General features: G+C 49.3%; 1 protein-coding gene across 5 annotated transcripts in view; it reads right to left on the minus strand.

The window, feature by feature from the left end:
• The window catches only part of RGS9 (regulator of G protein signaling 9), an 81195-nt gene that overhangs the window by 41026 nt on the left and 26066 nt on the right, over nucleotides 1–14103 (minus strand). For 4 of the 5 annotated variants that reach the window (XM_057501648.1, XM_057501647.1, XM_057501644.1 and 1 more), the window contains 6 exons: nucleotides 6667–6763; nucleotides 3075–3125; nucleotides 2165–2271; nucleotides 2024–2075; nucleotides 1713–1771; nucleotides 824–900 (listed from right to left, as the gene is read on the minus strand). In XM_057501648.1, coding sequence (XP_057357631.1) covers nucleotides 824–900; nucleotides 1713–1771; nucleotides 2024–2075; nucleotides 2165–2271; nucleotides 3075–3125; nucleotides 6667–6763 — 443 coding nt within the window. The remainder of the gene's footprint in view (nucleotides 1–823; nucleotides 901–1712; nucleotides 1772–2023; nucleotides 2076–2164; nucleotides 2272–3074; nucleotides 3126–6666; nucleotides 6764–14103) is intronic. The other variant, XM_057501646.1, reaches the window with a different exon arrangement.

Here is a 14103-nt window from a genome sequence, read left to right on the forward strand (position 1 = left end):
CTCTATTCTAGCAATGGACAAAGCCCAGATGGTGCTGCCCCTTCAGTGTGGTCCTGGGGAGGGCACAAAGTATGTCCGGGCCCCAGCCAACCCACAGGGGGTGCGTGATGCAAGCAAGAAATGAACCTTGAGGTTTCATGCCCCTGAAAGGTGGGGGGCTGTTTGCTAGGCCAGCCCAACCTCATCCTGACTGAAACACCCTCCCCAACATTTGCATCTGGCTCTCATGCACAAGGCAGAGCCCTCAAGGGAACTTTCAGCTCCAGTTCTGATGTGGAGGGCAGGCAGTGGATGGTTCTAACATGCAGCTTTGACCATACCTCCGCCCTGCTTAGGGTCCTAACATGGCTCTCCAGTGCCCCTAGCACCAAGCCCTCTCCGGATGTGCTCCTGCTAACATCTCCAGTCTCACTTCTGCCGTGCAGGCTTTGCACTCCCTGCTCCAGCCACAAGGAACTGCACCAAGTGAGCACTCCCCCGCCTGCAGACTCGGGTTCTGTCTGCTCGCAACACCCTTCCTCCCACCTCACCTTTCCTCTCCACCCACCATCACCATCCTTCACCTGGGCACCTGCTGCACAGCCTCCAGGTTCAATGTCATTGCTATAGCTCCTCCTGCAAACCCCCGCGTGAGGCTCACATCTCACTCTAGCATCACGGCCCATCTGCTTGTCCGCCTGGCCCACCAGACTGCATCTTTATGTTCCCTATACCTCTTCCAGTGTTTAATACAAATATGCCCAATAAAGGTTTATTTTAATAAAGGAAACAAAGAAGGAAGGGAGGAAGGACAGCCATAGGATGAACGTGATCTTTCACTCACCTATACTGCTCTTTTGCCTGCATAATGACGAAGTCCCACTTGTAGTTAATTTTTTTGTTCAATAAAGTGTAATTTTCCTAAAGAAGGAAAACAAAATGAGAACACCGAGCCCACAGTGATGTATGCTGTGTGGAGGGAAGAAGGCCCTCCGTCGATGAAGACCCGCCCCAGGCTCTGAGGCAACGAGACCCACCCCAGCTTTGCAAGGGTGTTCATTCAAGGGATGGCACCAAATTCTCAAAAAACCTTCATAACCGAAGCCACAACTTGGCTTGGCTTTTTAAAATAAATGTATCCCAGATCTGATGAGGAAGGGGAGGACAGAGCAGGGTGGGGAAGAATATGGGAGCTCAATGTTCAACAGCAGAGCATCACAAATCCACGAAGATAAGCCCCAACATTGACGCCGGCTCTTCTAAAAACATGTTCGTAAAGAATAAAAACACAGCCAGATTGCTGCTGTCTGCCCAGAAATCTAGCCTTGAGAGGGCTAGGTGTGTTCTTTGAGAAATCCGACTTGTCCAACCTAAAACACAAGTCTATACTACTGTTTTATCATCACCAACTCAAGTTCAAATCTGTTCATCATGTAATATGCATTATCGTGCATATTAATCATACTGTTGGGAGACAGCAAAGGAAGGTGGCGGCTACCGTGTACCCAGCAGCCACTGCGGCAAGGGCTTAAATTACAGCAGAAGAAAATGAAGCTTGACATGGGGAAGAATCTGCTGCAGCAAGATGCCTCTAAATAGATGGATGGATGGGTGGGTGGGAGGATGGATGGATGATGAGGGAACATATGAATGCAGTAAGGGGAGAACAGGAGAGACAGCTCAAGACTACATTTCGCTCAGTTATAATAACATACTTGGAAGCACTTCTGTACCTTTTCATATTCCTCTAAAATTCCTTTCTTCTTTATATTTCGCTTGGCTAGATAGATGGCTGGAAAAGAAAACAATGACACTTTCCATCATCACCACATTTCAAAACAGCATCCGTGCATGAGGCTGCTGAGCTTGGCTTGGTGGCGAGAACCCTCAGCAGACATGGTCCCTCCCCCGAGGAACGCTCTCTGTCCAGATGTGAGCTGACACGATGGGCATGACGACAGCATGATGAATGTCACCAAAATGCAACGAGTAAATAAACAGTATTTGAAGCACCACCTAAGGTGTAACTGGGCTGGAGTCTTACCATAGTCTGTATCTTCAGCCGGCCACTGCTGGGTGGGCCAGAAATATGGTGTCTATGAAAGAAACCAGGAACCAGGCTTAATCACTGGGCTGTTATCTTTTCAGGTAAATAGTTAATGCTCAAATCAAGGCCCAGACTCACCTGAAATCGGTAGAGGCTGCTGTCAGGTTTGAGAATGAGATTCTTGGGGTCTTGCAGGGGGTAAATGTAGCCACACTTGACGATAAAGTTGCCCAAGTTCTGTGCCTCTGGGGAGCAGCAGTTTAGACATGGAAGTTAAGAGATGCAGCCAAAGGCAGAAGCTGACTGCCCAGACCCCAACAGTACCCTAAACTCAGGGAGAGGTGCCCCCCTCCTAACAGCACTGCATCCAAGCTCTGAACTTGTCTGTGGGCAAGTACCAGCCAGGGTGCAGATGAACAGGATTCCCCAGCCTGAGCCCCGGGAATGATGGCTCAGTGAGTGTGGAGGGGCCAGTGAACCCTCATGCCAACAGGTGCAACAGGTGGAGCGCTGCAGGTGTTTGGAGGTGCCAGTTGCGGACATTCTGGAGAAGCTTCTCTGGGCCCTTCGAGTCAGGAGAAGTTCCCCCAGAGCAGGGAGAGAATGTCTGTTTGACTAACGGACAAGTCCTCACTCAAAGCGAAGGCCACATTTTTTATCTGCTTCCATCCCCAGCTCAGTTCTGCCTGCATCCCAGGCCCGCATTCCCCGGCCCCTCCCACCTCCCAGTGCACACACATCACTTCTTTCCAGACCAGGTGCGTGCATGCATCACCCCCTCCAAGAATCTGTTCTTGACTGACACTCCCCCGATGACCCCTGTTATTTACATGCTCTCAATATTTTGTATGAAACTATAATAGTCCACCCACCCCCCATTATCATGTCTCCACTTTTGATTCTGGTTGTTTTACACATAAACACCTTGTCTCTCCGATTAAAGTGTCTATTTCTCAGAGACATAGGCTAAGCCTCCATTTAGTGTCTACCCTCCAGAGGTTCTTTTGAGGTGCTGCGCCTCAAAACTGAGGGCCAGGCGAGCTCTCACCCAGACTGGAGACCCAAAGCCGCTGGGAGATCCACCGCAGAACGTCACTTCCTGCAAACCGCAAGTATTGGGCCTCCGTCAGAGCCTCCTGACACATCCCCCTGCCCTCGCCCTCACCGCTGCCCCACTGCCTCCGGCTGTGATCTCATTCCTCTCCTGCTCACAACTCTCAGGGACTCCCCTCCACCTGCTCCTACCATGTTCAGCCCCAACCCCGCAGCCCGTAATTCAGAGCCATCCATGATCTGACTCTGACCTCCTCTGCACACCCTCGATCTTTAGCTCTCTTGTAGTACTTATTTTCTTTCCTTACAGTAATTTGTGCATGGACCATCATTCATCAAGTAGGAATTAAAAGGACAAAGTCTTAACCCCGAACAAAACCAACCCAAGGTGGACTGCCTGTGCAGCTCCAGATGCAGGGGAGTAAAGAAGAACCAGGGGCGGGAGGAGAAGTGGGGGTGGGCTAAGGGTGGGGGCTGGTTCTCCTACGCCCCCAGGTTTCCAGGCAGAACTCTCAGGAGTCAGGAAATTCTAAACTCAAACCTGGCCTTCCAGGTCACTGTGAAGGTACTTTTGTCAAAGCAGGAGGATGGGACATATTTTTAGTTACACTTTGTAGGCTGTCCGATTAATTTTGGGCAATGAATGTGGCTCCATTTGTACTCCTGCCCTGGGCCCTGCAAGTCTTAGGGGCCTGGGAACAGTGCAAAGGCTGGTGTGAAAAACAGCAGGAGAGGCCGACAGGGATGAGGTGCACAGAGAACGAGAGTGTGCACCCCCTCTGCTCATCCCCCGAGGATTCAGATCTTCCTAAGGGCCAAGGCCGGTTCCACCAAGTCCAGAGCTGCTGCAGGCCCGAAGGAAGCTGTGCACCTCGTCCCCACCTGGGCCCCCAGCTCCATGAGCAGAGCATGACCCCTGTCCATCTCGGGATAATGACGAGACGTCCCACAGCCAAGCAGGCCAGCTCAGATGCCATCCTGCAAACACTGCTCAGCACACGTTGCAGTAGTTCCAGCCTGCTTTCCAAAGGTCAAGCTGGGTCCCCGCCCCGCATGGCAACCGCCCCACTGCCCCTGTCCTGGAGGCTGGGCTGGTGTAATACTTCCCTCCTTGGAGGTAGAAGAGAGGCGTTTCTTCTGGTGCCTTCCAGGGAAGGCCCTATGGCCCCTCACACACTCTCTGGGTTTAACTACCTGTCCACCAGCATGGCTGAACACAGACAGCCTGTATCTCTTCCCTTCCCACCCTCACCCTGGAGCCTAAAACGTCCAGCCATTATCTGTCAGGGCCCATACGCCCAGCACAGTTGCTTTCAGTGAGGTCTCCTCTGTTGCTCTTAGCTTTATTCAGCCCTTGTTGGCCATTCAAAAGCAAAGTTCTTCATCTAAAATCCTACTTAAAGTCTTGGCCTGGGGGTGTTACACTTTCCATCCCAGGTCTCTTTGAATGCTACACAGTGGTATGCAGGCCGAGAGAGAGACCCAGTCAGACAACAGACTGATTAGCACTCTCCACCAAGGAGCAAAGGGTTTCTCATCCACTTGACTGCTTCCTGAAATAGATCAAATGAGGCTATGGGGCCACAGGCATCTGTACCACGTGGTCTGTGCTGACAGCATAGCAGTCCCCATGCCAGCCACCTTCACCCTGAGAAGTCCGAGGTCACTTGCCACCCCAGGAGTTGGATGGCGGTTACCCGATTTGCTTTCACTAGTACTGACGCTGCAGAACAGGAAGTCTTGCTCCCATAGCAGCTGGAATTCACTAGTAGGAGGAACACAGGAAAATGTGGCAGGGTGGGCAGCCTCACCCAAACCAGAAACCAAGTGTGCTGTGTGTGCAAGGGAGGAAAGCAGCTCAGGCACCTTGACAGTAGATGGAGTGTGTGTGCCGGGCTCAAAGCCAGGCTCAGCCATGATGAGTTCAGTACCATGGGACAAGTTGCTGAACCCCTTTAAATCTCTATGGCCCCATCTGCAAAAAGTGGGTGGTCGTATCTATCCCTAACTTCACTGTGGGTATTAGTTGGCACAGTGGGGGAAGTAGCTAGGCGTCAGCACTCACCAAGTGTCCACTGCAGGCTGACCAGTACACAGCACTATCTCATGTAAATCCTGCACTTGTCCTCCTAGACATGGGCTGCTATTCCTACTTTCCAAATGAGAACATCGAGACTAGGGCTACTCAGCTAGAAAAAGGAACAGAAAGGATTCACTCCCAGGATGCCCGACTCCGCATTCAGTGCTCTTTGCATGGTGCTAGCCCAGGGCTGATGCACACATTCAGTAAACTTCTATTAAACATCCACCCTGACCCACAGCTCTGCTAATCACTGGGGTACCTAGATGAGCAAGATGAAATATTTCCCCAGGAAAGCTCCCCAATCCAGCAGAGAATTCAGGCCAGAATGAATGATGGCGAGGAGAAGAGAGGGGGCAGGGGCAAGGGTGTCTTCAGGAAGAACTGCCACAGTTGCATGTCAAACACTAGGGGAGAGCTGAGGCCGCCTGCAAAGTCCACCCGTCCATCCCTGCTCTGTGGGTGCCCAGGCTATTCTGGCTCCTCGCCTTCCCCAAGTCCGGCTCATCAGGGCTCCATCCTCTTCTGTGAGTCACTTCCCCCTCTGCTCCAGCTAGCCAGGCTGGGTCAGCTGTTGCTTGCACTTAAGGAAGCCTGAGTGACACATTGCTGATGGGAGCGTTCCTTCTTGCAAGCAGTCAGAAAGGGAAATGGGAGACTGTGACCCAACTTGCCCCTGAAAAGGCACTCTAAGGCACCTTGAGTGAAAAATAAATGGTCGGCTAATGGGTGGGGTAGACAGTGAGGGTCCCCAAGGAGCACAGCACAGTGGAGAGTACCGGGATTGAGCTTTGAGAAGCCGTCTGCTTCTGCAGATGCTATGCCTCAGTAGGAGACACCCTCTTTACTGCAAAACCGGAAGCATAAGGTATATGCAACACATGAATCAAAATGCATTCTTATTTTAGGGTCTAGCTCCTTCTGCCAATATCCTTGAATGATGGTCTTTAAGTCCTTTACCCCACACTCAGAAAGGGAACAAGGGCTCCATCCCGTGGATGCTAAGAAGGGGCTGAGTATGTTGGAAGGGAGAGAAGAGTTGAGCAAAGTCCAATCTTTTTCTGCCAAATAGTTTTTTTTTCAGCTACCTGATTTCATTAAAACAAATCAAACAAGGCAAAAAAAAAATGTGACAGTAAAGTTTTTTAAATGACTCCCTGGAAGCAATGGCTTCATGAAGTGACCTGTGGAGACCTTTCTCCTTCCTTGCTAACCCTGTTCTCAGAGGTAGACTGTGATCCAGGAACCAGCACTTACTCTGTAAAGGGATGGAGAGTAAACATTTTCGATTTTGTCATTCATAATTCAGTCTCTGCACAACTATTTAACTTCACCATTGTATATATAAGCAGCCAAAAACAATAGATAAATAAGAATGTGGATATGTTCTAATAAAACTTTATTTACAAATACAGGCCACGGGCTGACCTTGGCCAGCAAGCTATAGTCTGCCAACCCCTGCATGTGGTCTGTTCCAGCCCAAGATTTAAATCAAAAGACACAGTACCTGTCATGGCGTGAGGGACGCTGGTGACCAGGACCTTCTGGTTCTGCATTCTGACCCCCATCTCTGGGTTCTGCATGTCCTTCACCAGTGCTTCAATCTGCAAGACAGAACCATTTCAAAGGCTGAGTCAGGCCCTTTCGGCAGCACTGAGGGACCGCAAGATGCAAAGACGGACACAGGGAGTGATAACCAGGAGCTTACAACCTAGATGGGCACTGGTACTGAGGAACTACGATGCACCCAGAATTCACTGTGTGTTTCACAGACACAAACACCCTCCCTGGTGTGGGAGCTCAGAGAGAATAATTCTCACTTGGAGAGTCAGCAGAGGCTTTTAAGGGAAGATGGGACTTAACAAAAAAAGACTGTGCTGAGCAGAAACTGAGAGGATCACACGAGCAAGGGCAGAGGAGGATGGCAGTGCCCAGCAGGGGACAGGGACAGAAAACAGCGAGAGGGGAAGCTGGACAGACAAGAACATTGACGTATGAAGACGGGTGCCAGCATGACCGGGACGCGGGGAGATGCGTTCAAAGCTACTGTAATAGCCCCAGCAAGAGATGAAGGGGCTTCTGCCCTCACCACTTCTACCCCTCAGTCTATTCTCAGCAAAGCAGCCAGAGTGAGTTTCGATTATTTCAGAATGTGTCCCTCCTCCACTCGCAACCCTGAAAGGCCATTCCACTCAAAGTTCCCCTTCTGGACTACATGGCCGGGACCCCTTCCTGCCTGCCTCTCTCCTCTTACCTCTGGAGTCCATCTGGCTCCCTCTGATCCAGCCACACTGGCCACCTTGCTGCTCCCTGGCCATGCCAAGCATGTGCCCAGCCTCCTGCCTCAAGGCCTTTGTTCTGGCCATTCCCTGTGTCTGGGCCCCTCTTCCCAAGAGATGTGCATGGTTCACCCCCCACCTCCTGCTACACTAATATTCTCATAGGCCCACCCTGACCATCCTTCTTAGTGCTACAACCTTGAACTGTGTCCCTGGTATTCCTGACCCCCTAACTTGCTTTTCCTAGAGCATTCACATTCTAACATAGGACACTGCTTACCTATGTATCACATGGTTTATTGGGTATCTCCTTTGTTCCTAGAATGTAAGCTCTTCGAGGGTGTCTTTTGTCTGTTATTGTTCAATACCGTATTTCTGCTGCCTAGCACAGCACCTGGGACAAAGGTTGTACTGGATAAACAGCTGGTGCATTAATTAACAAATAAATGAAGTGGCAGGGAAGAGGATAAGAAGGCATGGCTTTTAGAGCCCTGGTTCTAATTCCAGTTAACTAGAAATAACTGTACTTGTAAGTGACTGGCTGGTTCAGGAAGGATGGCAAAATTTGTAACTTACATGTTCAGAGCTGCCAGTTACCAAAACAGAAGACACAAAAGGAGCACCTTCTGAAAGCAAAAGCTGCTTGGGAATGCTGACTGTGTAGGGCTGCTGAGGTGTGCACACGGAATGACAGGTAACTGGAAATGAATGTCCCAAATTCATCAGGGCCAGAGATATAAATTAAAGTCATGGTATCAAAGAGAGTTGAAGCCAAAGAGAATCAATGAACTGTCCAAGGAAGACTGAACTGCAGGAAGACATCCACAAAGACAGCCCCGATGGTCTTCAGACTATTTTAAATTTTTTGTTAATAAAATTTTTCCATGTGAAAAAGTTAAATGGAAGTAAAATCAACTGAAGGATATTTTATAACAAACTGGATGGGTGGCAAATTACAGAAAGACAGCCCAAGGGTTTCTCTTATCACCGTTTGCAACCGGCACTAACAAAGTTTCACATGCAGAGGTTTCAAACTTCATGTTCCCTTAAGAAACCCCTCACTGAAGGAGAAACCATGAACTCTCCCAGGCCCTGTGTGCGCTCAGCGGTCAGTCAGTCATTCAACAACCAGGCAGTCCTGGTTGACTCTGAGAAACCACTCATGCAGCCCCTGAGCCCAAGGAGCCCACTCTCTAGTGCAAGGGTGTTACAGGACAATACAGGAAGCACAATGACGAAGGTGAGTGCATAGAAACAGCAGTGCCAAGAGACAGTCAGGAGTGCGGGGCACTCGTGCAGCGAACTCTGAAAGATGAACAAAAATTAGGCAGCAGAGAGGGAAAAGGATGGTGGCCGGGAGCATTCCAGGCTCAAGGACAACAGAAACACAGAATACGAATGAGCAAGTGCGAACAGAGGCTTTTCCCGTCCTCCAGCCGGAAGCCCTCTCCCATGTACAGCTGGTACATCCTTGTGGAGGGCTGCACTTCAGACCCAGCCCACCACACTCCAGCCTCTACAGTCCACAGCAGCTCACCGGTCCACCTGCTTCCTCTCGATGTAACTAACTTGGCTCTATTATCATCATTCTCCTCCTGTTTCAGAGAACACTTCCCAACACAGTACAGCCCTTCACAGTTTCCTGAGTCCTTTTAGGACTGCGCTTGTGGTGCAAAGAAAAGGAAAAGGAACTGGTGGTCTACAGACCATCAGGGCTGTCTTACAGCTTCAGTGAGGTTTCCTTTCTCCACCAACTATAGGATTTCACTTACCCCTCTGAATCTCCCTCCTCTACCGTTACATGGGGACATGAGAGTATGTGTCCAGCTAGTTGACATGGTTTTGCAATCTCTTAGAATCTAATTAAGAAATGATGTCAAAATGCTTTATAAAGACAGATATATGTCATATATGCACAAAGATTATAAGCATAAATAAGGATACTTCAGGAGAGATGTATGTTAGTGGCTATGATTAGAATCATTAATATTAGTAGCATTCCTACAATTAAAGCATCTTTGAAACTTGCATGCAGGGCTGTATTTAGATGCCTGGGGAGGGAACCCTGCTTTACTAACCATTCAAATATAAGTATTTATTGAGCATGTATTAAGTGCCCAGCACTGTGAAGGATACAACAAGGTAAAGGACATACTCCCGTCCTCGGAGGGCTGGAAAGACATTTGCATGAATATTAAAAGTTAACTAAGACATGCTAGAGACCTGCAGTCAGAAAAATCTCAGTTTAAATCCCTGCTTCAATGTATAGGCTAGGTAAATTGCTAAATTTCACTAAGACTCACTTCTGTGTAAAACAGATTACAACAGTACCTACATCATCAGAGGTGTGTTGTGAAGATTAAATGAGATTCAGCATTTAAAGCACTTAGTAACATGCTATGCATAAAACATTTATTAGATAGCCACTTCATACTGAATTTGCACCAAAAAACAGGGAAGATACTGATTGGAATAAGAGGCAGGAGAAGACGGCTGATGATCCCCAAGGAAGCGTGCATAGAGGGTGAGCAGGATTTCCCTAAACAGTGAGGAAGGGGCAGGATGGCAGGAGAGGACCCCAGGCTTCTCCACACAGGGAAGTGAAGAGAGTGAAATTGGAACCTTTGTACACTGTTGATAGAAATGCAAAATGGTGTGACTGCTATGGAAAATGGTATGGAGGGTCCTCAAAAAATAAAGCATAGAATTACCAACAAATCCTATTTCCATGTATTTATTGAAAAGAACTGAAATTAGAATCTCGAAGAGATGTTAGCACTCCCACATTCACTGTCGCACGGTTCAGTTACTCAGATGGGGAAATGACCTCAAAGTCCATCCAGGGATGAGTAAAGAAAATGTTAGATGTGGCCTGTCATACTGTGGAACATCATTCAGCCCTTAAAAAGAAGAAAATTCTGCAACACATAATAACATAGATGAACCTGGAGGACATTCTGCTAAAGGAGATGAGCCAGTTACAGAAGGACTGCATGATCTGCTTATGTGAGGGATCTAATAAACAAATTCATAGAATCAAAGCGCAGAATGGTGATTGCCAGGGGCAGTCTGGGGGAGAGGGAATGGGGAGTTGCTCATCAGCAGGCAGGAAGTTTCAATTAAGCAAGAGGAGCAGGTTCCAGAGATCTAATCTTCAATACAGTACTGATAGTTAACAGCATTGTTGGTACTCTTAAAAATTTAAGATTCTCATGTGAAGTGTTCTTATCACAGTGAAATGAAATGTTTAAAAGAAAGCGTTAGATATTGACCCAGTTGCTTTGGAGGTGAAGGGTCATGCAGGGGAGCCCTGAACTGGAAAAATTCCACCTGCCACTTCCCACTCGGCCAGCCTGCTTCTGGCTGGAAAGCTCCCACCTTCCCAAAGAAGGAAGAAATGTGGGACAATGTCCTAAGTCAACACTGAGGGCTGGGATTTCCTATTTCAGTCCGGTGCTAACCCAGCATTTAGAGCCGAACCCATCTCGAGGAGCAGCCGGGATAAGACACAAGGTCAAGGCTGATCCAGGCACAATGCCAGCTTCTCAGCCAGCCTGGGAGACTGGTGCAGCCCATGTGGTGCCCGGGGCTGCTCGTGCAAGACAGACAGTGAGCATCCTCTGAACCGACACTTTCTTGGCTTATAAAATTGTTCTGGAACAGAAACTATTCTTTTTGGCACCACTGGAGGCTGCAGTCCTTGGCCTCCTGCGATGTCAGGGCCTGGCAGCATCTCAGGTCATGGGGTCAGCCGAGCAGCCCGCAGCAGGCAGAGGAGCAAAGAGATGACCTGGCAGGGTGCTGGAGGGGGCAGGGAGGTGGAGGTGGCCAGAGGACAGAGGAGCCACGGGCTGCAGGGGTCCCTCCATCCGGAGCTCTCAACTGACTGAGCAGGGGACCTGTATGCGGCTCCAAGAAGCGCCTGACTTTCTGATTTGAGGCCCAGGCCTTTCCTTTCCCACATTTGCTGCCAGATGAAATCCCACATTTATTCAAAAGAAAATTCTGGATGAAAGGGCAGCATTTCATGGAAACAGGGACCCAGATATTGGAGAAGAAATAGAAACCGCCTTGTGAATTAGAAAGTTCCTCTGATAGAAAGTCAGTGGGTTTGATTCCTTCTCTTCACATTAAAAAAAAAAATTAGTTATAAAGAGTTTCAAAATAATCTTCAGAGGAGGAATAATGAGAGTTATTTTTAAAACACAGCGAGGAGCCAGGTCTCGTTCTCACAGGTGTGTCCCCCTTCACAGCGCAGAGGGGCGGGGGCGGGGACGGGGCATCACACAGCCCTTGGAAGGGTTCTGGCAAGTTCGGCTTGCTGGGATTCGATAGATTCTTCTTAGAAATTTCCTCTCATAAACTCCTCTGACAGGTCTCCCCACTCACCCAACAATGCAACTCTGAGGGACTCCGCTATGAGCTTAAGTGTGTCCCCAAAATTCATATGTTGTGGTCCTAACCCCCAGAACTCCAGAATGGGACTGTAGTTGGAGACGAGGTTTTTGAAGTGGTCATTAAGTTAAAATGAAGTCATTAGGACGGCCATAATCCAATATGACTGGTGTCCTCACAAGAGAAAATTAGGATACAGACACGTACAGAGGGGCGACCATCTACACGCCGAGCAGAGGGGCCTCAAAGCAGACCCAGCCTGCAGACACCTTGACCTCAGGCTTGCGGCCTCCAGAGCTGAGAGGAAATAAATCTCTGTTGTTCAAGCTGCCTAGCCTGGGTCCTGCGCTGCGGCAGCCCAAGCCAACTTACACAGACCCTGGGTTCTGTCTTGCACCCCAGTCAAAAAAAAACCCTTTGCCCATCACAGAGAGACTCTGAATTGTTGCCCAAGTTCTCTAGAGAGCAAGAAACCTTTGCCTTTCTGTTCCAAACTGCTGCCAACTCTCACACCCTCTTCCTGGCGCCCCATAGGCGTCCCTCCAGAGTGGAAGGAGAGGTCACCCATCCCCACCTGCAAATGTCAGGGCCCACTCCTAACCAGACTCGGCTCCCCGGTGCCTCCCAAGGAGCCAACTCTCCCTCCCAGGCAACAAAAAAATGCTGCCTAACCAGGCCTTGCCAGACCCCATCTGACCCCGCACTGAGGGAGCCCAGGGGTGTCAGTCCCACGTTTTCCTCCTCAGATGGCAACGTGCTACGGAGTGATCACAGGTGTGTCAGGGAACCCTGACATCACAAAAGAGCAGAAATGATTACTTTGATGGCCTCAACAACCCACCCTCCATGCCCACGCTGCTCCTCAAATTAAGGAGCTGCCACTCACTGTGCAAGATTCCTGGGCTGGAATTTTCCTTTAAGCTAGAAAAGGCTCCCTGAGGGGATAATAATAATCAGTACTTTTCTGTACAAAGATGGGAAAAGTGACCCAGAACCACAGGTTGTTTTGCTGATAGAGGAGAAAGTGCTCCTGCTTATAAGCCTGGCCACCTAGGGGCCAGCTGGCCTCCCAGCATCTCACCCTGACATCTCCACACCCTCACCAGCACCAAATCGTAATTAGTACTTAGTACTCTTTCCCCAAAACCTGCTCTTCCCACCCTGGTTCAAAGCACAGGAAGCATTCCAGTTGAGAGTGGCCAACCTGTGTTGATTCTGCTTTTGTTTTTGAAGTGTCTCTTATCTGCCCACTGAATCCTGCCTCATGGGAACACTGAACCTCTGGACTGTCAGGTCCTGCCTGCCTGGCATCTGCCTTAGGACTGGCACATCTGCAGCCAAGGGTCCTCAACCACAGCATTACTGACATGTGGGCGGGATCACTCTCTGCCTCAGGGACTGTCCTGGGCACTGCAGGAGCCTCCCCACTGGATGCCTGAAGCACCCCTCCCAGTCTGACAACCCAAATGCCTCCAGCCACTGCCCAATGTCCCCAGGGGCTTTCATCTCTAGCTGCACAAATTACCTGGAAGCTTTTTTAAAAACACCAATGCTAGGGCTCCACCCCTACTTAATTACTTAAATAGATCTTAAGTAAATCAGAAATTCTAAGGATGGTGATTTGATCTTAGTATTTTTTTAGAAGTGCAGCCAGGGTGGAGAAGTACATATACCTTGTAATCAGAATCCTCTTTCTAGCACATGAACAACTCCTTTTCTTCATCCCTGATTTTAAAATGTCAAATAGCTTGTTGTTGAACGCAGAAAATATCAAACTCCTCAGCTCAAAGTACAAAGCCCCCCAGTCCTAGGCACTTCTTCACTACTGGCCTTTCTGTCTGTCAGTCTCCTGCCCACTCTGGGCCAGCTATCCCAACCCCTGATGACTCTCCCATACCACCAGGCTATTTCACATGTCCGGTGTCTTGTATTTGTCTAAAATGTCAGTCTTCTTCCCATCCTCCTACGGCAGGGGTCGGGGGGTGGAATCCTAACTTTTTGTGCCTGAACTCCATTACAAGCCCCCTTGTGAAAAACTGTCCTGGCTCCCCCACCCCGCTTTGGGCTATATCTATCCCCACTAACAGTGTCTGCTGTGACCTATGACACTTTGCTCCTTATTTACACGTCTTTCTGTTAGACTCTAAGCTGCAGGAGCAAGGAGCCATGTCATAATCCCCCTGGTGTCCCCAGTGGTTACACACACATACTGAAAGAACGGCACAAGCATACGCTGCCATGTTCTGTCTGGTCTCCTGATAGCTGTGTCT

This window comes from Manis pentadactyla, chromosome 4 (genome assembly GCF_030020395.1).
Source record: "Manis pentadactyla isolate mManPen7 chromosome 4, mManPen7.hap1, whole genome shotgun sequence".
NCBI classification, from domain to species: domain Eukaryota; kingdom Metazoa; phylum Chordata; class Mammalia; order Pholidota; family Manidae; genus Manis; species Manis pentadactyla.